The sequence below is a fragment of the Vicugna pacos genome, chromosome 3, assembly GCF_048564905.1.
Source record: "Vicugna pacos chromosome 3, VicPac4, whole genome shotgun sequence".
Lineage (NCBI taxonomy): Eukaryota > Metazoa > Chordata > Mammalia > Artiodactyla > Camelidae > Vicugna > Vicugna pacos.
In genome coordinates this window covers 113,016,364-113,040,072 of record NC_132989.1, presented here as the reverse complement: position 1 = coordinate 113,040,072, position 23,709 = coordinate 113,016,364, and the positions used below count along the sequence as shown (strand labels likewise).

The 23,709-nt window shown below is 47.9% G+C and overlaps 1 protein-coding gene across 3 annotated transcripts in view; it reads right to left on the bottom strand.

The window, feature by feature from the left end:
* The window catches only part of CTNND2 (catenin delta 2), an 875,933-nt gene that overhangs the window by 7,245 nt on the left and 844,979 nt on the right, over positions 1 to 23,709 (bottom strand). For all 3 annotated transcript variants that reach the window (XM_015251739.3, XM_072958848.1, XM_015251743.3), the window contains 3 exons: positions 10,978 to 11,104; positions 6,765 to 6,896; positions 1,306 to 1,379 (listed from right to left, as the gene is read on the bottom strand). In XM_015251739.3, the coding sequence (XP_015107225.2) occupies positions 1,306 to 1,379; positions 6,765 to 6,896; positions 10,978 to 11,104 (333 nt within the window). The remainder of the gene's footprint in view (positions 1 to 1,305; positions 1,380 to 6,764; positions 6,897 to 10,977; positions 11,105 to 23,709) is intronic.

Here is a 23,709-nt window from a genome sequence, read left to right as displayed (position 1 = left end):
AGAAAACACATCGGTTTCCATGATCAGCGTCGGCATTTCCATTTTCCTTTATGTCTGGCAGGCACGTGGACCTCTGAATAGCTTGGGGCCACCCCCAGGGACCTCCTGTCTGGAGCTCATGCTCCTGTGTATGTATTCACCGGCTTCTCTGCTTTTAGCAAAACACCAGCACTGTGTCCTCCCCCTTCCTCCCTTAGAAATAGTCCTGTACCAGTCATTCCACCTGCTGCAAGGGAGTTTCTTTTCTTTTCAAAGATGCTGCCCTGCTGGGTGGCAAGAACTCTTCAGGAACAGCACATTTCCCTTCTGTGTTTACTTTCATCTGTTCACTGCGATCAAACAAACAGCTTCCAGGTTTATCTTTTCAGTACAACTTTCCGGACGTACGGCGGAAATCTACAGCACCTGCAGAAGCCAGTCCTGGTAACAGTGATCAGGAGTCAACGGTTATAAAGAATGTCAGTCTTTCTGGGATGATTGCCATGGGGAAGGAAAAGCATGAAGTGGTCGATCAATAAAGGAGCAGAGGCTGTGCCCTTTTGCTTTTATGGTTCCTGTAGAACCACAAGGAAAACGAGCCTTCTACGAATATTTGCTAAATAAAACATACACACAAACACAGATCGATTCGTTAAGTATCTACTGGCCGAGGCCCCTCACATGTGAATGTGCACACGAATCACCCAGACAGCTTGATAAAATGCCTCTCTGATGGAGAAGACCCTGAAAGGGTTAGGGTTAGGGTTAGGGGTCAGTGAAACATCTCTTCTGAGTTTCTAACAAGCCCCCAGGTGATTTGGTCGCTGCTGGTTCCACCACTAGCCTGGGCAGCGAGGCACAGCGCGATGCCTTCTATTCTGTAGTTCACGCTGAGCTCGGTGTGTCCGTCTTATTGGTAATTGCCGTGGATAATAAATGCTCTCTTCCGAATGAGGACTAGCTGGGTTACAGGAGCTACTTAATCCATGTTTAGTAATTACACAACTTGTCTAGTAACCAGCATCTTACATTTGTGAATTTGGGGCTTTCTTTCAGGTTTTGCATCCCAGTAGAAAACTTGCTTTCTACCAACAGATAAAGCACATGGTTGTGGTGAAATCAAAGACTGTTGTCAAATTTGAGGCTGCTCTGATGACTGCCACTGACCACGTGTACACTGTGTCACATGTGAGCCAAGAGCAGCAGGCAATGCTATTTTTTCAGGTTTTCACATGTTAAAATAGAAGCCAGCGTGTTTTGTACAGCCCCGAGATATTTCACAAGTCAAAGGGGAACACAGGTGCAAACATGCTGCCTCTCCTTTACCTGGTTGTGTTTGATGTCTTCAGCGGGCGCACCATATGAATTCCTGTACAAAGTGGAAATTCCAGTATTCTGAGCTGAAAGCAAAACGGAAACAAAAGTATCAGCAACGGAAGCAAGACGTCAAGGGAGGAAGGATGGTTCCTGGAGCCTCGTGGACCATGCCACATGGAAGAAATGCCCTGGCCCCGAACACTTCGCTGTACATACAGTGATTAAGAAAGGAGAACAGTTATTCTATAAAATTCCCTGAACGTGTCAGCCTCTTGCAGTAATGTTCAGCCTATAGACAGCGTCAGGGCAGGTGCAGTGGACAGACGGTCATCCTGCCGGCTCCACTGCCTTCTGTGCTGGTGAAAACTGAGGGATAATAAAAGCTTGTCCCCTGCATTGAAGCATGCAGGCATCCAGACTAGCCGCTTAGTTTTTAGCTGGAGAAGGACAAGGATGAAATTTCTAATTTGGGCACACAGAAGTGCTTGATTACCTCTGAGACAGTTCATTTCTCAAAGGCCTGAAGGATGGGCAGGAAGCAGCGCCTGCCTTTGCCCTGCGTGTCTGGGCGGCTGCAGCTCTGGAATCCTGTTCAGCACAGAGACGGAAGCCCCCCACTCTGTCCCGTGACCAGCCCGGGGTCTGGAGGAAAGGAAGAAAGGTCTCCTCTAGTTGCCAGCAGCTTCCAAAGTCCTGGGAAAGGTGCCCGCCTGCCAGCGTTCTCGCCTGTAGCCCTCGAGCCTCCTGCAGTAGGCCCAGAGGGAGGGCCAGGGCAAGACTCCCGCAGAGCTGCTAAAGGGCGTGGTTTAAGAAAGCTCTGGAAAATACTGCCGAGGGTCATCGGGTCTAAAACACTCTAGATATCAAGAAAACTTCTCGTTTGCTTCCAGTATCTATGGGATCATGAAATAGGAGAACACACCAACTATTCTCACACAGATACAGGCCACTCTAGACACCAAGTCAGTATAATCTCTCATTCCACCCATGATTGTTACTAAAAGCACATCATAGCTGGGCAATAAAACTCCTCTTGGGAAATTTTGCTTAGAACGGAGAGCTGAGAGCCCATTTTCCATTTAAAAGACCACTCTTGCAGACTCTGGCTGTAAGCACATCACTTCTGTCTCCGCATTACTGTGGAAACTCCCATCCCTTGCCTGGGCCACCACGGTACCGTCCTCCTCAACAGCCTGGCTTCCACGCTGCCCAACCCCGACCCTGCGTCCATCTCGCTCCCAACAGCTGAGGGATCATCTCACTAGACAGACTGGATTATGCCCCTCCAGCGCCCTGCCCGCCGTGATTATGGTAAAAGTCAAGCGCCCGTTACGGTCCCTGAGGCTCCGTGGGATCGGGCCTCTGCCTGACTTCCTGCGGCATCTCGGGCTCTTCTTCCCTCGTGCAGGGAGCTCTGGCTGTGCTGGCCCTCCTTCCCGGCTTGAGCGTCCACGTTCGCTTCACCGCAGGGACGGTGGACTTGGCTGATTCTTCTGCCTGGAACTTGCTTCCTCGGACTCTGCACTGCCTCTCCTTGCTGGTATTCGAGTTTCAGCTCAAATGTCTCCCCTCTGACCATGTTAGTTAGGGTAACCCCGCCCACCTGGCGCCCTTTACCTCGTTGCCCCGTTTGTTTCCTCCGTCACATTCAACGCCCGGTGCTGTTACCTTCAGCAAGTTTGTTCTATTGTTTACCGTGTGTGTTACCCCCCTTCACCTGCGAGACAAGCAGCTCCACGAGGACAGAGATGGCGTGTCCTGCCGCCTCTGCAGGCTTCCCCAGCACCTGGGACAGTGCCCGGCCTTGGGGGGTGCTCAGAGTGAATGCTTTACTTGCTGAGTGAATGAATGAATGAGTCAGCCTTAGAAAGATCTGCCTTCAGAACTAGAATTCTAATGCTGATGGAAGATGTCACTTCAAGGACAAGGTGAAGTGTTTCCCCCGTTACTCAGAATAACATGCATTTTTTTTGATAGAATGTGATTATAGCCTTGGCCTCCCTCCCCGCCGTGCTTGTGGCTTCTGAGCTAAAAATGTTTCTGCTGGAAGTTTTCTCCTCCTGCTCTTTGGTGCACTTCGCCTATTTAAAGGAGACTGTGGAGCTGAGATTGAACCTGTGGCCTTTGCAGACACAGGAAGCTGATGTCTTCACGGATGCTCTGCCCCCTGTACGTCCGCCCTAAGAGTAGACTCAGAGAAATGCCTTTCTGTTTTTGTCTAGGCCCCAATTTCCGACTGAATCAACATACTGAAGATTAAAATGGCTTTAAAAGGCATAAGAGAGACACTGACAAAGACAGAATAGACCACTGGGTGGAAAGGCATTTGGGAAGCTCAGCTGGGAGGGCAAATTCCCCAGGTGAATTTTCAAGTCAGGCTGTGGAGCCGCCGGGCTCACACGCCCTCCTGTCACACGTGCTTCTGAACACATCGTGTTCCTGAGGATTCACGACCCCCAGAAGCTCTGTAATGGCCCTGCATGCCTGAATGAACAGCTGATGCGGGCTTTCTGAGGGCTCCTCGGCGGCAGAGAAACGCTACGGAGAGAAGACATTTTAAGAGACTCCATCTAAGCTAGAAAGTGAATACAAAAAAGATAGGTGGGGGTGGTGGGGGGGAAGACTGGAATAAAAATCTCAAAAGATCTGTATTTCTAAGAGCTCGAGAAGGAGATTATGACCCAAGCAAGGACCTGCTTTTCACTTCAAAGCTTTTGCAAGTTGCATTCTGAGGGCGAAAGTCTCTCATGGTTTTCCCATAGCAGAGGGAGTGCTTCCTTTGGGGGACACGGTAGGCCATCCTCTGATGCCTGAGAAGCAAGGAAGATGGCAGTTTTTCAGCTATTTTTCAATGTGCTGAACTTTAAGTGTCCCCTGTTTTGGTGAGTGAGGAAAAGTACTGCTTTTGATGCGGAAGTCAGAAGAAATTTGATCTGAGAGTAAACGCTTGTATCATGGGCATTTGCTGAAGTGCTGCAGAGTAGGGGCTGCAATCCATCATTCTCATTCCCATGTGGAATGTCTGCTTCCACTCGGCTTGGCTCCGGACTTGCTCATACTGCCGCAGAAGGGGGCAAACACACCCACCGGTCTCACCGCCAACACCATTATCTCTGCCACCCGCACTCCTAATACCCCTCCCATCACCACCTCCTCCATCACCACCTCCATCACCTCCACCATCACCTCCTCCATTACCACCATCGTCTCCTCCATCACCACCACCATCACCACAATCACCACCACCATCACCTCCATCACCACCACCACCATCGTCTCCTCCATCACCACCACTATCACAATCACCACCACCATCACCTCCATCAGCACCACCATCAATCCACCACCATCATCTCCTCCATCACCAGCACCAGCCCCATCACCAGCACCACCAGCACCATCACTGTGAGAATAACAACTAACTTTTACACGGAACTCGTCGGCTTACAGGGAACCTTCCTGTATAAAAATATTATTCAGTAACAATCTCAATGTTCTTCTAAGCTTGCCACCTGACTGATAGTGGAGTTTTGAATTGTATGTTGAAGTAAGTTAGAGAAAAGCATTTAAACCTCTAAGTAAGTTTGAAAAAATTACACAGATCTCAATATGGGGGCTGTCAAGGTCCCTTCCATTTACTAGGAAGATTAAATATCTGGAAACATGCTAGATTTTATTTTTTATTTTGTGATGCGTGTAGGGCCTGATCATGTAGCATTGGAACTATTTCAGCATAAACACACCCACACTGAAAAGCCTCCTGAATAATTCTACTTGGTAAGAGAGTTACAGAGAAAAGATAAACTTAAATAATAACAATACAGTCTATTTCACAATTACTCTTGTAATTATATTTTCAATTTCTCTTCCCAGCCTGCCGGTGATGTGGCTACCTAGGGCGGTAATAATCGAGAAATGAATGGGTCAGGTGAATTTGGTGTCACCATGGCTCCGGAATAATCAGTACAAATTGGATTCTAAATGGCTCAACACTAGGGACTCGTTATTCAGATTCATAACCTTCTTTGTTCGTGTTCGTCTACAACGGGGGCAACATTTACGGGGGAACTAGAACCCGAGCATGAGAGCCCTAAGGTGTGTCCCACACGATGAGCTCAGCTTTCCCACAGGCATGGGGTGAGGCGTTGCCTGGTGGAGGGAGTGTGCACTGAGCTGGGGGTGGGGACCACAAGCACCTGTTTGCAATGTTTCTCTTTACGCAGCCAGGTAGAGGCACCACGGAAAACACTGCCTCCGAGGTCAACACAGTTACCATTAGAGAAATGTATCGTAGACATCCTGGGCCTGGAAGGCATCTTAATGTATCACCCAGTTTGTCTGTTTTACTTCCCTGCAGGTCTACGTCTAAACAATATCAGAGAAATGCACTTTCTGCCTTTAAGATTCTCCTGATAAGAGGGTCTCAGTGTCGTTAAGGTTTGTACCCCTTATGTACCCCAGTTTTATGAATGCCCTAATCTGGCCCTGTTCTGTTGAAGTCCTCATGGCCTATTTTTCAGGCGGGCCCATCTCCACATCCCTGTGGCAAAGGAGGGTGTGGCGCCCCCCTTCAGAGGTCCTGACAGTTCTGGCAGCGGCTTTCAAGGTGTAATTCCCCCTACATCAACACCGCCAGGCCCTGCTTCTCGGAGGAGGGGCAAGCCAGGATGGGAGGGAGGAGTGTGGGGAGCCTGGAGGGGACGATGACTGTGGACATCGAGCCCCACCCCAAGGAGAGCTGCGGAGAGTGCGAGGAGAGCTGAGGGCAAGGCTGGCTATCAGGCAGGCTGGGCTGGGCACGCTCGGTGGCAAGGGTGCCAGTTTTGGCCTCCATAGAATCCCAGCTGATGAGAGAGGAGAGACAATGGGTGTGTGTGTGTGGAGGGGAGGATGAAGGGCATGAAAGGTCAATGGCTCCTTAGGGAAACTGAGGTCTGCGTTTCTAATGAATCTTCCAGGGAGTTAGTCTGTCAAGGCAAAAGGTTGGTTTCATGTCAAGAGGAGAAAACACCTCAATAGCAGGTCTACGAATCTCCTGAAGCCCTCTTGCCTGGCTCCTCTCCCTTCCTTTTCTCATCCTCTTTCTCTTCCCCCTTCCTAATGGGCAAAGCATGGTTCCATGGCACCTGCTGCCCTGGGTTACGCCAATGAAGACGAAATCTCTGGTGGCCTCTTCCTCTAACTTGAGAGACTGTCATGAGCCGGGCAAGGGAGAAGGAAAGGGGAAGGGAAAGAAAGACTGAGGAGAAAGTGTATGTAGAGAACATTTTCTCTTAGCGATTTCAGGAATAAGACGCTCCACTGTGACACTGCTGGCTTCATCCCCTCATCTCCAGTCCCTGGGCATCTTGGCCGTCAGCCCTACGAGCTGCCAAGCATGGCTGAAGCCCCAGGTGCCAGCCCTCCGCCCTGTCCCAGGACAGGTCACCAGCCCGGAGGAGGACTGACCCGCACACGGCTGAGCTCACCTGTCATGGTGTCTTTCCTGGAAGTGTGTTCTCCTTTAGGTCCGTGGTAAGTGGCGTTGCTGCCAGTGGACTCATAGTCCGTTTTCCTTTCTTTGAGGCTGATCATTTCCCGAGGTGAAGCTGGGGCACTTGCTACGTAAAGAAATCGAAAGGGTGACTTTCAGCATCTCATGCCACAGCACGCGGAGCTTTTCACACAAACAGTAAAGTCAGAAGTGCACCTGGCTCGGCAAATATCACCATGTGCACGCGCACCTGCCAGGTTTCACCTTTGTTCCTTTGTCCCTGGTCTTTCCCCTCCTGCCCTTCCTCCATGTCACCTGGAGCTTTACAGTTAAGGGGACACACACTTGGAGGCAGGGAACTAAGTACGGGCTGTATCCTGGGGCCATCTGCCTTAGACAGACATCCTTGTGGGCATGTGACCCACTCAAGGTGTACGGGACAGTTTTAAGAATGAGATCCATCTTGGTTTCTGTGTTTCTCTTTCTCTCTCTTTTCTTTGCTTTCCCCTCCCTCCCTTTTCTTCCTTCTTTCCTTCTTCCTTCCTTCTTTAAACTTTAGATATGTTTCAGAGGTGCTATTATGGATATCGAAGAACCCCGATTAAAAGAGATGCAGCTTTACTTAAATATTGAGTCTTGCTGAAACTGCCCTAAAGGGAGGCAGAGGAAGCAAGTCTCCCCAGAGAAAGATTTGTGGGACCAAAATCACTCTGTCTGCCAAGGTCTCCCTTAGCCTGCAGGGGGTGGGCCGGGGGCACGCCCTTCTCCTGAGGCATACCCTTGCCCCAGCTCAAATGCCCCAACCGTCTCTCACACACACCTTGCACCCTGGCCACAAGCTGCCTGTCGGACCTGGGGAATGAGCCCGTTCAACCCTGTGTTTTCATTTCTAAAATGATGGGTCGTAATTAGAGGATTCCCCTGGGAATTCCATGATTCTTTAATATACTGGTGCCAGAACAGAGAAAAATCTGAATTTGGAGGTAAGGAAGCAAACAAGAAGAGGTCTGGTTTTCTTAGAAGAGTGGGTGGATCGGGAGCAACTCAACGGCCCTGCCAATGCAGATGTCGGGGGGAGTGGAGGGGAAGCGTGTGTGCGCAGCGGGGCAGCGAGCCGTGCGGCCCTCCCACTGCTGTCCTCACACCGCCCGCCAGGCTCCTCAGGGATGCCACCCACATCCCAAGCTTGGCCAACTGCATCTCTCTCAGTCTGAGCTTGGGCGTGGTTCCCTTCTGCCCAAGCCCTCCCCAGCTTCCGTGCTTCATGAACTTATGTAACCTTTAGACTCATCTGAGAACCTGGGGATTTCAAAATCCCATCCCAGACCATTTGAATCTGAATTTTCAGTGGATGGGCCTCGTAGTCCAAGCATCCTTGGTGATTATTAAGGCTGGGCAATCTCTGGGGAACTCTAATTGTTAGGATAAAGCTCTCTTCCCTTTGTTAGTACCCAAGCCCCCCTCCGATCAAGCCTTGGTTTACCTTTCAGCTCATCACTCACCCCCTTGGCGGGGTCCCCGGCTCCAGCCCCTCGGCCTGCTCACTCCCTGTCTGAGTCACTTGATTCATGTCATCAAACTTAGCATCTTCTATGTGCAGAGCCCCGTGCCAGGCAGCGGGGACAGAAACACGAGTCACAGCACACTTGCTGAACTTGAGAAGCTCTTAATCGGGTGAGGAAATGAAGCCAGAATAAGAGGCAGGTGGCTCAGCGGATGTCACAGCCAAGTGCTGGGATGGTAACAGAGGGGCCTTTGCCCATCCTGTCCTGAAAGGCCCCCTGCCCACCTCTCAGACCTGTCCAGTGAAATCGAGGCTCACTGCTCAGCTCTTGAAACCCTCGGAGGCTTCCAATCCTGGCTGCCCTTCAGAATTAATTACCTGGAATACTTAAAAAATATACTGACGCTTGAACCACACCCCCTCTCTGCTCTAACCAGTTGGACCAGAAACTCTGGGTGTAAATCCAATGGAAAGACAGGGAAGAAATCTGCAGTTGCTCCACGTGACTCAGCTGGGCCTGGCTTCGGTTCCATGTGTTCTCAGAGCATGGGCTGCGCCTCGCTCCCTCCACCCTCTGCCCTGTCTCCTCTCTTGTCTCTTCATCCTCCTCTCCAGAGAAGGTCGCCTCCTGCCCTCGCTCCTCTGCTCCTAGGTCTTCTGTATAGGGCTGGCCCTTTAGGAGTCACTGCCAGGCAATCACGAAGGGACATTTTGGAGCCTCTTGACCAAAGCTGTTAAAGTTAGAACCTAATCTGGCACAGATGGTGGGGCTCACTAAGCTACGTCGCGTGTAGAATTATCTCCTGAGACGTCAAACGTGGGGGTCCGAGTCTCCGGTAAACCAGGACGCTACTCCTGGAAAAATCAAGCCACACAAGAGCCTCAGGTGTCTCTGATGTGCCTCGCCCAGGAACCAGCAGGCAGCGCCCCAGCTGCGTGGCGGGGGTGCTGACAGCCTGAAACGGGGCTACTTCTCCTTCTGGGTGTCCTCCAGCTTTCCATCATTCTGTCTTCCTAACACTGACTGGTTCTTCATAACTGGAGCTTTGAAAAAGACACCATCCTTGTGTTTAACAGACTCACTGCTCTTTATCTTTTTAAGAATTACGGAGATAAGACGTGTAAAGGCCCCTCCACGCCGCTGAGGCAGGTGGAGGTTTCTCCAAGTACTTGGGGGGGTCCTAGTTCTCGTTCAGTGTGGGGCCAAATGTTTCAAGCACCACGCTACAGATAAAAGCTTTCATGGGGCTGGGAGAGTGCCACGTATTTCAGTCAAATATCACCATTCACATTTCATTCCCCCATCGTTCGACAGTAAAGTGTGGTGTCAAGTTTTATGACAAACGTCCTCCAAGGCAGACAGGTCACCCTGCTGGGGCGTCTTCTGTACCATGTCCTCTAAGATGCAGTTCCAGAAAATACTGTTTCCTCTGCAGGAGGAGGACAGCGGGGAGCAAGGAGAAATCTTTCTGAAATCAAAGCCTCTGTCAGTGTGTGTGTGTGTGTGTGTGTGTGTGTGTGTGTGTGTGTGTGGTATACATATATTTATCCATCCTTCCTTCTCATAGTAAAAACCAAAATGCAGACATCAAGAAAAGAGTTTTAAAAACTTACACATTAAATAAAATAACAATAAAATCTATGCCACTTGTGTGCTCAATGACGTGCTCATATTCTGCCTTTCATTATTTGTTTAATCTTTGCTATTACATAATGTGAATGGAAAAGGGCGTAAAAATCAGGTATCTTTACAAATAGATAAGAAAAGTTAGTTCAAAATTTAAGCGTGATGGGGAAGGGTGTAGCTCAAGTGTAGAGTGCGCACGTAGCATGCACAAGGTCCCGGGTTCAACCCCCAGTCCCTCCATTTAAAAATAAATAAATAAACAGACCTAATTACCACCGCCCCCCCAAAATTTTAAGCAATGAGACAAGGGAAGAGGGGCAACATAAGGGCAGGGGGTTAGGAGGTATAAACTATTATGTATAAAATAAGCCACAAGAAAATATTGCACAACACAGAATATAGTTAATATTCTCTAACAACTATTAACGGAGTATGGTCTTTAAAAACTGTGAATCACTATATTGTGCACTTGTAACTTATACAATATTTTACATCAACTATACTTCAATTCAAATTTTTTTAAAGAATGAGAAAAAATTTTAAAAAACGAATTAAATGATTTAAAAGTTACAGCTGGTTGTAATATAAATGCATGAATGATTTATCTGCTGGTGTACAGGTAATAATAAAATGCAAATCAGGTGTGGAACAGAAATGGAAGTCTCAATGACAGGCTTCAAATGTGTGTCATTCACAGGGAGGAAAGGGCACGCCTTCTCTGCCCTGCTGTGTTACCCCAATTATAAACAATAAAACGCAGCCCAGACTATCTTAAGTTGGAGACAACGTCCATGGAAAAGCCTGACTCGCAGTCACTTGGTGGTTTTATGTACTCTTGTGTCTCCCTGAACGCAGGTCCAGGATGCGCATTTGACGCGTAAGACACCTGCTAGACACGTTTAGAAATCTGTTAGAAAGTAGCTCGCTCTGAGTCTGTGTAAACATAACACAAAGTCGCCACCACTACAGAAGGAAAAGACGGCCATCTGATACTTCTAGCAAATGTCCTCTTCTCCGTGGGGTGAGCTAAGGGGCTGGGGAGGGGGGCTTGGACCCAAGGGAGGCGGCACCTCTTACCTGAGCGGTTGTTGGGAGACACGCGCACAGGGGAGATGGAGGGCGTGCGGGAGGAGGAGTAGGGTCTTTGCCGATCCCTCTCGATCGTTGAAGACGAGGCTACGAAGTGATACTGGGACCATCCATCCTGCAACAGACAGCATGCTCCTGTTTAGTGGGGAAGGCAGAGCGATTCCTCGCCTCCTGACGTCGAAGTTCCAAGCATTTGAATTTGCAAAACATTTCTCCAATCTGTCAAGAGAGATCTTGGATCTCTGTTCCGTCATCCAGGTTAACAGCGAGGAGCGCGAATGGAGACCCACCTCCTGCTGCTCCCTCCAGACAGCCTGACAGGGGGTAGACCTGCCTGCCTCCCCAGGTGAGGAATAAATGGTCTCTCTGAAAATCTGCTTTGGCCTGAGGATTTCATTTAAATGAAAATATGATACTCAGAATGACCCTGAAATTGTCTATTTTTGGCCTGCCTGGCTCCAGCTATCTGGACTCTTACTCTTTTGTTCCTGGGACTGATCTGCTAGTGATCATAATGCCGAGAAGCACCCTCCCTTCCACTCTGTTCCCCTTACGTTGTTCCAAGCCTCCTCCTCTGCCTCTAATGCCCCACCCCCACTGGTCCAAGGCCTTCAGCATGACTGTCCCTGAGGATTTGCACCTGGGTTGCCATGTCCCTTAATTTCCCCTGGAATTATATTTTCAATTTAGAGCATATTCAGAACGCATCCTGTTAACTAATCCTCCATTCGCCTTCCCATATCTGCTTAATATATGAAAAGCATATATGCTATTTTTCATTGTGAAAATCACCGAAATAGATTATGGGTCATTTTGCGAATTTAGAAAGCACTGAAAAAAAATAAAAATAGCCAATGAATCCACCCTTCTCCTCCCTGGAGAACTCAGGTTAAGCCGTCACGGAATTTCCTTCCAGTCCTTTTTCTTTTTTAACTCGTTTATTTTTATCAAAGCAACGTGCGAAACAGTACTGACATTATAGCAAGGGAAAGCAGACACCGCCTCGGCCCTAATTCCTGCCTCACAGGGCGGCCGTTTCCAACTCCACAGGCTGCTTCTTTTACTGATAATACCTAGGCTTCTAAGGGACTCAAGGCTCCACAAAGAATCACTACAAATACAAATAGATGAAAGTTAATGAAGAACAAAATTCATACTCATTTCATATTTGTGTCTTTCTTTATCTAATTCTCATTGTTCCTATTCTAGTCGACTGGCAGGATAAAGCCAAGATTAGAAGAAAGCGATTTTAAAAGCTAGTGCTTACTGAATACTTACTATGTGGCAAGATTTTCTTAACAATCCCATGGGCTGGATACTATTATGAGCCCCATTTTACAGAGGAAGCATCTGAGCTTTAGAAAGTAAATGGATCAAAGTCAAACAGTAAACAAGCAAAGAATCATGTTAATACTAAAATGTGGCAGGCTGATGAATACTTGAAGCATAAAGCAAAACGGGGGGACTGAGGGGTGTGGGGGGAGGGGAGACTGTTGGCCTCGCTAGTTGATGGCGTGTGGTTGGGCAAGTGCCCTGGGAACAGTTAATGTTGTGGCAGGGACCCGGCAGACGACGAGAAGCCAGACACTGAAGACACAGGCTAGGGCTCCCAAGTCAAGAGGAGAGCAGATGTGAGGCTGTGGGGTGGGATGGGGCTTGGCTCATGTGGGAGCAACAGAAAGTTCCTGTGACTGAAGACGAGGGGGGACCAGGAAGACAAGGAGCCTTCTGGGTGTCTAGGACAGTTTGGGGACAGTAGAATAGAAACAGGGTGACTGGTTAAGAAGCTATTCTACGAGAGACTGAGGATATGACCCTGGCTTGGGTGGCGGCTGGTGGTGAGTCATGGGCAGATTTGGCATCTCTGTTGCAAGGCCTTGCTGATGTCTCTGCTGTTGGATGCGGGAGAGATGAGGCAGGCCTGACCCTCATGCTGCTGGTGTGACCATGGGGACTGGGGGTGCCATTGACTGACACTGAGGACACTGGAAGATAAGTGTTCCTAGGAAGTGAGATCAATACTGCCACGTGGGACATGTTGGGTTAGAGATGCCTGTTGGCAAAGACGGAGGATAAAGGAGAATCTGAAAATTGGAATTTCAGGAGTGACGTCAGAGCTAGAGGTAAAATTTTGGGAGTTCGGTACACAGACATCATTTAAAGCTAAAAGAAGGGATGGAAGCTTTGCACATGAACACAAATAGAGGAAAGCAGAGGACACAGGGCTAAGCCCTGGGTCACTCCAATATTTAGAGGGTGTGGGGAGCAGGAGAAAATTCAAATGAGACGGAGAAGGAACAGAGTGAGCTGGGAGCAGAACCAGAAGGGTGTGATGTCGGGCGAGATCAGAAAAGGAGATGCATTAGGGAGCAGAAGGCTGAATGATAAGGGGGACCAAGAACAGACCACTGGTCTTGGGAAGATGTTAATCAACGTGAAGGGGACAAGAGTCCTTTCTTTGGTCAGGTTGGTAAATCTCTGACTCAGCTAGGCTCCAAAGATAGCAAGAATTGATAAAGGGGGAATGGTGAGCACAGACAGCCTTTGGCAAAGGCTTATTTATTAAGGGGAGCAGAGAAATGGGGCTTGAAGAGATAGAACAACCGGGAGATGTTTTAATATATCACCGGGAAGAGATTGCGGCATTTTGGATGCTGATGGGAATGACTCAATATAGAGGAGGAAAAACCGGTGATGCAGGAGAAAAAGAAAAATTTCTTAAGAAAGGAGAGGTTGATAGGATTCAGTGAACAGTAGGGTCATTGGCCATGGAAACAGGAGGGAAGGCAGACAGGCTGAACAGCCACAGACGCAGCGAGGAGATGGGTTGATCTGGTGACGGGATGATGAGGACGTCCTGTTCTGTTTTCTTACATTTTTGGGAGGGTGGTGGCGGTGAGAAGTGAGGTCATCTGCTGAGGATGAGACAGAGTTGGAGTTTAGAGGCTGGAAGAGGAGAGAGGAAGGGAGGGAAGGGGAAAGGAGAGAGGAAGAAGAGAAAGTGTGAAACGATTCTTGAGGTAAGTGGGAGCAAGTTGACCTTGGCCAGGTGGTCCAGGGGCCAGGTGCTGAGAGGAGACTGGAGGCTTGTGGCAATGAATTCAAAACGAGAAGGCTGGTCACCAGGGTGGCTTGTATTCCCCCAGCTACATTCAGCTGCTCTGGGGGCAGGAATTGGGTAGATGGAAGTGGTTGGGGTTGGTCAGGGAAATAAGTTGGAAGGAGACAAGGACAAGGGAGTGCAAAGGGCAGGTGGGGGAAACCCACAGAGTCTATGGTGGGCAGAGAGGAAGGTGAAGATGTGGGGAGGGGATGGAGGATCCACAAAGCGTCACAGACTGTGGGGGTGGGGGCACATCACAGATGCTAGGGGTTTCCTCGAGGGAGGAGAGAGGAGAACTTTCTGGAAAGAGCAGAGGAGCAAGGAGGACACCTACTCCACCTCCCAGCCTAGTGAGGTGGGGGAGGGGTGGGAAGCGAACCGGCCACCACTTGAGAGGGCTGCAGGGGGTCGGGGGGGCTGTCCTCAGATGTCAGAGCAACAAGACTAAAAACGAAGGTGTGGGTGGTAGAGATGGGGGATTTAAAGGGGGAGAGGACGGGAGGGAGTAGGGAGAGGTGGACTACTGGGGTAGATTACTGGTCATTTAGAGCCTCTGAGTGAGAAGAGTCCAGAAACAAAGGCCGACCCAGGCGTCTTGGGCAGTTGGTGGTGACGGAGGTGAGGAGGGACTAAGAGCAAACAGCCACCACCTCCTGAGGGGAAGGCGGGAGCCGTGGGAAGAGGCAGGGGCCAGGGCGGGAGGCGAGAACGGACAGTCTCTGCTGGAGCTCTGAGCATCTCCCTTCAGTCCTCCGGGGGCGCGGCCGCGGCAAGGACAGGGGAGGGGCAATCTTCTAAAAGCACGTCTCGCGTTTCCGAAGTGCAAGGACCCGTGACGCAGGTATGGGAACAATTTAAAAAAGTGTTTGAAAAAGATATTCCTTTCTTTTGAAGGGAATGCTCTGTTGACAGCAAAAATCCTTAAATACGACCAAACAGAGGCAGGTCATTTTACGTCTGCCTCACTTGCAGTTTAGAAGGTTTACTTTGGGTGGGTGGGGTTCCAGGCAGTGGCCCAGGAAGTGGCGACTTCTCTGGTCGTGAATGAGTAATGATAATCCGTATGTCATTAAAGGAAGGCAAGGTATTTCACAATAGGAATATCGGCTAATGCCTGATGGGTGTTCTGAGACCCAGGAGACACCAGACGTGAATGAGGCTCGACTCTCAGTCCGGTTTTACTTGGCGAGTAGCGCTGGGTTAGCCAGCATCTCACTCTTACCCAGGTGACCGGAGATGTTTGCTCGGCAGTTCAGGATTCAGGATGCTTAGATTCCGTTGGGACCACGCAAATATTTACATCCCTGGAAGTGTCAGGAGAGTGGATGTAATAATAAAACTGCTTATGAAGGAATGAACTCATAAAAAGCACCAAAAAAAGCTTTCAAATCCTTCATGAGACCCATTTCTGAGAATGCAGACGTGTGACAGAATGAGTCTCTACAGGTGACTTGCCTGTGGGTGGTGGGATTAGCGCACACCTGGGGATGATAAGGAGTGTGTTAGAGGCACCGAGGGGGCTGCCAGGAGCCCGACCCCTCTGCTTCGGGCCAGTGATTACACGCATGCGCACAGGATCTCTGACTGGGGGATGAGGGCGGGGCTTAGGGAACGGCGCAGCGTGGAAACCCAGTTAAGGGTCTGGATTAGAGCAGTTTCCTGAGCCACAGCTTGGGAGATCCTGGAGGAGCAAGGAGAGGTAGCTGGTTATCTCCATCTCTATCCCTCCCTTTATGGACTGATGCACAGTGAAAGGTGTGATGATCAAAACAAAGAACTCCAAAACTGCTACATTCACCTGTGCCTGCAAGGGACCTCAGTTTTAATTCTGACGGCACCTACCTCCAAACATAACCGGGAACAATATAACCTTTTTTCAGTTATGCTGAATAACTACTCGAAGATGGATCTCATGACCGACCCTCTCCATCTTTCGCTGCACTGAAAGTTTTAGTCATTTAACGGAAAAAAAAATGGTTTTCTTTCTAAAGAAGAAGGAACATGAAGGTATATTTTCTCCAGGATAGTTACTGCAACACTCACATTTCTTTTATCCAACTAGCCGTGGACATACTTGTCATCTAGGCAACGTGCAATCAATTTAATTATTCATTTATTACCACTGTCACTCAGAAAGACTTGAAAGTGGCTTACACAAACACACACAATTTGGGTACAGAGTTGTTAAATCATTATTTGCCTCTTTGATCACTATTTTTTCTTCTTGACATTTTAACTCATTATAGACCAGAGGCTCTTCCCTGAATTCTATGCTATTGAGTGCTTAACCGCAGTGCCCCTTCACATCATACCTTTGTCTTCTAGGGGTTAGAGAAGAAAGCTCAGGGAAAGAAACAGAGAGACGAATAGTCACAGGAACTAGGGTAGGGCTGTTAGCCCTTAGATGATAAAGAACTCCTTTAACGTCCATCTTTCACCTCCAGCAGAATGACCGCAAAGCTGTGCCCTTCAGCTCCAGACCCAGCCAAGCTGTCAAAAATGTGATATGAGATCTGCACCTCAAATTGCCTTTTATTTTTAACACATTAAACTTAAAACTGGAGGTTGTTAAATTGTTCCAAGTATAGGGAGATAGACATTCAAGAGAAGAGGAGTTCAAAGTCATTGAACTTTAAATTGCCACCAGAAATAATCTGATTTTCTTTATCTCACCCTCTTACTGTCCTTCTACCAGTTTCAGCTTCTGTGTGAAAGTTTCCGGCGTGTTTCTTTATGAAATTGTTTTATTCCCTAAAGCTACTCTTATCCACATCAGTATTTTCAATGGTCCAGAGAATGTGAGAATCAAGGTCACGTTCTTCACAGCCTCACGACCATTATGGGTCCTCATGGTTTGTCTACTTGGCGGTTGCTCTATTTCCTACAGACCTTCCCCTGAAGTATTTTGAGGTCCCTGAATTTATAACCATCTCCATCATATATATATATTTGTTTATCATCATAGAGATATGTATTTCTATTCTACCATCCCATAAACATCTCCAAGAAGACTGTTACTAGAGAGATTTCCACTAACAGAGCTCAGATGAAGGTCTTTCAGACCAGTCTACACAAGGTTAGTACAACACACACTCGCCCCATAGCCTCTTATTCTGGAAACTCTGCGGGACAGTCCATTCAGATCAGCACGTGCATTTGTTAGGTCTGTGTGCAAAGGATGAGCTAAAGCTATTTGTCAAGGCTCAAAACTGCTTTCACTCTGGGTCTCTGTTGATGGAGAGGTCGAATTAGACAGGTGTCCGAATCAGCCCTTCGCTCCCAGTGAGAACCCAGTCTCTCCCAATGACTGGTAAGCTCTGTCTCAGTTTCTGTCCCATAAATTAAGGGCAAAAAGACTCAGTCACCTTGGGGAATTTACAACAGAGTCCTGCCTGTGCCTCAGGCTCTGAGCTTCTGTTTAAATTGCTCTGAGTAGGGTCTGGGCCTTGGTATTTTCAAAAGCCCCCAGGTGACGCTAGTGAACAGCCTGGCTGGGAACTTGGAGGGTCTCTGCGACAGTGGCTGGCGGGGACTAACAGGGATACAGAATACATTTTAAAGGGCTAAATCCTAGGAGATCCGTCGGTCTCTGACTCTATTTGGGAAAGTCAGATAAGGCATTCTCAAGGCTGATGTCTACAGGAACAAAAAGAGGAGCAACCTCAGAGCAGAGGGACCCTAAACCTACCCCCGCCCCCAACTGAGCCCCAGTCATGCCTGATTACCCAGCCAGCACCACATGATTCGATTTCACAGTCGACACCTTTGACCAGGCAGCTCCATGACCAGACACAGTACCTTCTCTGTTTCTGCCTGTCACATCTTCCTCCTCCTGCTCAGTTTTGTGCTAGGTAAACAGGAGGCAGGCCGCACGTGTTCATTAAGTCACTATTGCTAAATGAATTCTACCTCTGAGGTCTGGGAAAGCTTTCAGCAACGCTGCTACAGTTTTCTTTGTCAGCTATGAACAAAATGCTATGACATCACACTTTGGTCTGTTGCAAGCTTATCTGTCCGCCCAGCTGTGAGGCAGGGCCGGGCTTGTTTAATTCCAAAGCCCTGGTCTCTAGCACCATACCTGCAACACGGAGGTGCCTGATACACACCGGTCAGATTTGATTTAAGATGACTGCATTCATTATTGTAAATGCAACGATAAGCGATGTCATTGTCTTTACTGCTAACTCTACAGTTAACGAACGAAGGTTATCAGAGCCTTACAATTTTTTTTTTCAGTCTAGCTTAGAGCAACCTCACCAGTGTCACCTGCTGCAACTGGTGTATCAGTCCTTTACGACATACTCACTGCTGGGCTGCAGGCAGGGTTAGTTTAGCTAAAATGGCACCTACGAAAAAGAAAAGAAAAAGATAAAAGTAGCCTATGGCTTGCCTGCTCCATTTGAAATGGTAAATTCTCTCAGCTCCCCATGTTTCAATGTGAGGTATACAAAGCTGCCTCCTCTTTAACCAATCTTGTAAATAATCTTGGAGCATCATTCCACCTGCCACATCTGGCCCTGGATCAGCGCTGAGTCCACCCACAGCTCTCGGAGCACGTACCTCGCACACCCCAGCCCTTTCACCAATCTCTACCGCTTCCTGCATCCTGCAGCTCAGGAAACATAAGCACCTGTCCACAGCAGATACACTCACTTCTCCCCAGACATGATCGTTAGCAGAGCCAGGAGAAAAGGAGAAGGGGGAGACAGGTACATTTCTCATTAGATATGCTCCCATCTCCTTTAGGTGGGGTTCAGGGGCCCACACCTGCCACTTGGTGTGGACTGTGCCCACGAGACCGAATGGGCCAGTTTCTGGAGGGGTCATCTTGTGGGAACATCACTGGGCAGGGAACACTGATGAACAGAGTCACTGCTCCGGAGAGGGAGCAGGGTGCCGTGTGTGCCAGCAGGAGGTGTGCAGAGCCTGTGGGTGTGAGGGAATGAAATGGAGCCACGTGGGAGTGTGCCCAGAATTCCTCCTCCCCCGACGGCCAGAGAGCGTCCTGTCACTGCCCGCAGAGCCGGGAGTGAGCCCCGCCCCCCAGGGCTGGATCAGAGGAGCATGGGGAAGGATGTTGCCAGCTGGAAGAGGAGGGAGAAGAGATTAGGGAGAGAACTTGTTCAGTCTGTGTAATAAAGAGCTTAGAGCAGAAGTGGAGAGGAAGAGTAAATATCTCAAGGGCTGTTTGGAGGATCTGGTGACTAGAGAGGCTAGAGAAAAGGGGTTGAGCACCAAACCCTCGTCAACCTGCTTTAGGAGGTGATACTAACAGGGTGTGGGATTTCAGGTTACTGACGCTGTGATCCTGAGCTTGGAAAGAGGCTCCCTTTAGTGACTAGACAACGATGGGGTGGAAAGTGACAACGCCCATGAATATTTATAGCTGTGATGATGAGCTAAATGGTGAGGCTTCCACTTGCAGTTCTGCTTCCAAAGTGAGTTGTGGAAGTTTTATCTTCTATACTTCAAATTTAGATGTAACAAATCTCTTCTAATGATAAGTGACATCTGTGACTTGGACAAAAGTTTCAATAAATAATTAACCTTGAAAATGGAGAATAGTTGTTCCTTCCACTGAGGATATTAGTTGGAACCCAACATATATACAAGGACACCATCCGCCAGTATGTTTTTCCTCCCTTTGAAAACATCTCTGGAACTTCCTTCATTGGATAAGATTAAGTTGGCATCTAAACAAGAATTTCTCAGTAGGCATAAAAAGACTATTTAGTTCTGAAGTAACAAATGCAAGTTTTTTGCGTAAGCTGTCCTTGAAGGCTCTCGGCCCATAAAGCTTGTCAATTCTCATTTGCTGTGAGTGACTTGAGATGCAGAGGAAGCGTGCTGAAAATCCTTGGGGCTTTTAGCAACTCAAGTTCATCCACTTATTCAACCTAGAACACATACAGCTTGTACCTGCCGTCACCACGGGACCGTGTCAGGAACCTGTTTTTCAAAGAAAAGTTAAAACCTGAATTGTTGCCATCCCCTGAACCAGCGAAGACATTGCTCACTTGTGGAAAACCTGATCGCTCAAAATTGTGCCAGTTTTCCAGTCATTTTTTAGTGGAATAAACCTATCGATGTAATCACATGAAGCAGAGACAGAAAAGATTCCACATTAGTGGTAATTATACAAACATCCTCCTTCTTTCAATAATAGGTATTATAGAGAGAAAAAAACGGAAATAGAGTATTCAGCCTGAGTGACGGAAGACAAAGCCCGATTTTGCGTGTCACTGAAACCGCAAGTCCTCTTTGCTACCATAAAACAAGCTTCCATCTCTTTTTAAGGTAAACTGTTTGTTAAAGATTCATTAGAATTAATTCCATCAACAATTCCAAAAGCTATTAGAGTTAAATATTTACACCAAATCTTAAGGGCCAAAGGGGAGTATTTACCATTTAATGCAGAAATAAATACCACCTGGCAGGCCGGTTACTTTCATTAGCTCGTTTCAGCTCCGGTGCGTCTAACGAAATTTAATTGAATTGATTTGGGTACTTAAAGGTACAGTACACGTAAGGGTGAGAGTCTTCTATAGTACTGTCTTTTAAAAGCAAATATTGAGTAAATCCATTTCAGGAATTCAATTTACTGCCATTGGACTAATTCTAAAAAACTGGTATCACTGAGAAGATTTGACAAACTGGAAGCAAACTGATACAATTTGGTTGAAGAAAGTATACCATTGTGAACTACTGGTACCAAACAGAATGCAGAAAACCACTGGGGAAATGGACCTACGACCAGCTCAGGCCTTTTGTTTCCCTGGTGTCACTCTGGTGGCCTTAAGACCAAGCTCTGCAGTGGACGACGTTTAACAATGGCCTCTGTTCTAATCAGTGCTGCAAAGTTAAATTTGGGGTGAAACTGAACCAAGTCCGGTCTTCAGGTTTACAAATCCAAGTCCGGCTTTCAGTACTGAAGACATTCTGACATATGAAAAGCCAGGTATTTTAGATCTATATCCATCAGAGGCCAATAAGTTCAAAGCTCACCCTGGGTCCCAACTGCAAAATCTGCACACCCTACACTGCTTCTGAATGTCTCAGACCATGGAAATGGAAGCAGAACCACTGAATGTGCCCTCTGTTAAGCTTAAACTCTGGGGTGGCTACGTTGTTGGATTTGTTTAATAAACGTTAAAAAGTACCTAGCACTGTGCTGAGCACAGGGCAATGAGAACAGAGAGTCAGGCATGGCTCCTGAGGGGAAGGTAAAGGGGAGATGGGTATTTAAAATAGGATTACATTACCTCACATCACATTTCTGGTAAGAGCCATGAAGCAAATGTACAAGTTATGAAGGATTTTTACTAGCCTTAGAGAGATGGAGAGGCTGGTTTCTTTGAGGAAGTGACAGTTAAACTGAGATGGAAATAACCAGGCTTGGCAGGAGAGAAGGGAAGGCATTCTTGGCTGAGGAATGAACCTTTGCCCGTGCCATGCAAAGGCACTGAGGTTGACACTCTTGTGCCTGCAAGGAAGAGCAGGGGGAACTAGGAGGCCAATGTGGCTGAAACAATGTGATTGAGGGAGGTCAGCTTAGAGAGGTGTGTCGGGCTCTATCTTGAGAGGAATTGGAAGCTAATGAGGAATTTTAATCAGGAGACTGACATGGTTAGATCTGGATTTTTTAAGAGTGTGTTCTGAATGCTTAAGGGAAAAGAGACTGAGGTTGGTGAAGGAGGTTCCGTAAAACCAATCAGGCAGCAATTGCTCTAGGACTAGGGGCAGGTGATGGTGAAAATGAAGATGGGGGAGGAAGCTGGATTTGAGAGATATTCAGACAATAGAATCCACAGGGCTTGGTGCTAAATGGAGTGAGATCAGGAAGAGGGAGGTATGAACTGGGTAACTCCTGGATTTCTGGAAAGAACCACTGGGCGGACTAGGTGCTGTTTACTGAGATGGGCAACAATGGAGGGAGGATGGATTTGGGGGAGATATTGAGAGCTACATGTTAGATGTGTGGGCTGTCAGAGCCTGTGAGCTATTTCAGTGGAGATGTCGCATTGGTGGTTGTGTATGTATAAGCTTAGAGTTCAGGAGTGAGGACCACATAGAGAAGTAAATGCAGATGCCAGTGGCCTTCAAATGTACTTAAAAGCCATAGGGTAGATGAGATCATCTCCACTAGAGGATATAGGGCGAAAAGCAAAGTTGCGTCAGGGAAGACCAGGAGTCTGCAAAGAAGACTGAGATGGAGTCTTGCAAGGTCAGAGAAGACCCGGGGGAGAGCGGTAGCTGAGAAGCCTGGAGGAGATCATGTAAGGGAGGAGGATGTGGCCAGGACTGCTAACTGGTCTCCCAAGTTCATTTCCTTTTCTTCCTGGACACACACCTAGACTACACGTCCCAACTTCCCTCGCAGTTTTGTACGGCCGTGTGATAGAGATCCAGCCAATGGACCAGGAGGTGATGCACTTGTGCTGTTGCCGAGTATGTGGCAGGCGGAGTCACAGCAGAGGAAGGAGTCTGGGTTCCCTGCTGTCTCCGTGGAGAAGAGCTGACCTGCCCGCACGAACACCTGACCATGATGGTTGCAGGAAGATAAACTTCTACTGAGTTGGATCATTTGGTGTTAAGGTCTGCCTGTTACAGCTGGGAGCCCTCCCTGACTAACACAGAGGATGGGAATGGCTGAAACCTGCGGTTAGGAGCAATTTCAAAGGAGGTGTTAGGACAGACACCACATCTGACTGCAGCATGAAATGGAAAGTAGTGCATGAAACTTGAACTTTCTAGAAACTTAACTGTGAAAGGCAGAGCACGTGAGGGCAGAAAGTGGTGGGGCGGGAGATGGAGGAGGATGGCTGGTGGGGGACATTGCTTTTTTCTTCTGTAAGCTAGAAGCACAAAGAGAATGAGTATCTATCGGAAAAGAATGAAAGACCAGTGGGAGAGGCTGAAACAAGAGGAAAACTGATACGGTTAGGTTCTCACTCAAAGAAAATGACTAAACAAGAAACCTGGATGATAAATAGAAAAAAATGTATATTTTAGAATAGAACCAAATATAAGCATAAAATAAAATAATCAAGAAATAACTGTTAAGCAAACAACCCAATCCAAAAATGAGCAGAAGGACCTAAACAAGACATTCTCCAGTGAAGACATATGCTTGGCCAATAAGCACATGAAACCATGCTCAATATTGGTAATGATCAGAGAAATGCAAATCAAAACTACAGTGAGGTATCACCTCACACCAGTCAGAATGGCCATCATTCAAAAGTCCACAAATGATAAATGCTAGAGAGGGTGTGGAGAAAAGGGACCCCTCCTGCACTGCTGGTGGGAATGCAGTTTGGTGCAGCCAATACAGAGAACAGTATGGAGATTCCTCAAAAGTGAGAACAGACTTACCATACAATCCAGCAATCCCACTCCTGGGCATATGCCCAGAGGGAACCTTAATTCAAAAAGACACCTGCACCCCAATGTTCATAGCAGCACTATTTACAACAGCCGAGGCATGGAAACAACCTAAATGTCCATTGACAGATGACTGGATAAAGATGTGGTATATTTATACAATGGAATACTACTCAGCCATAAAAAATTAAAAGATAATGCCATTTGCAGCACCATGGATGAACCTGGAGATG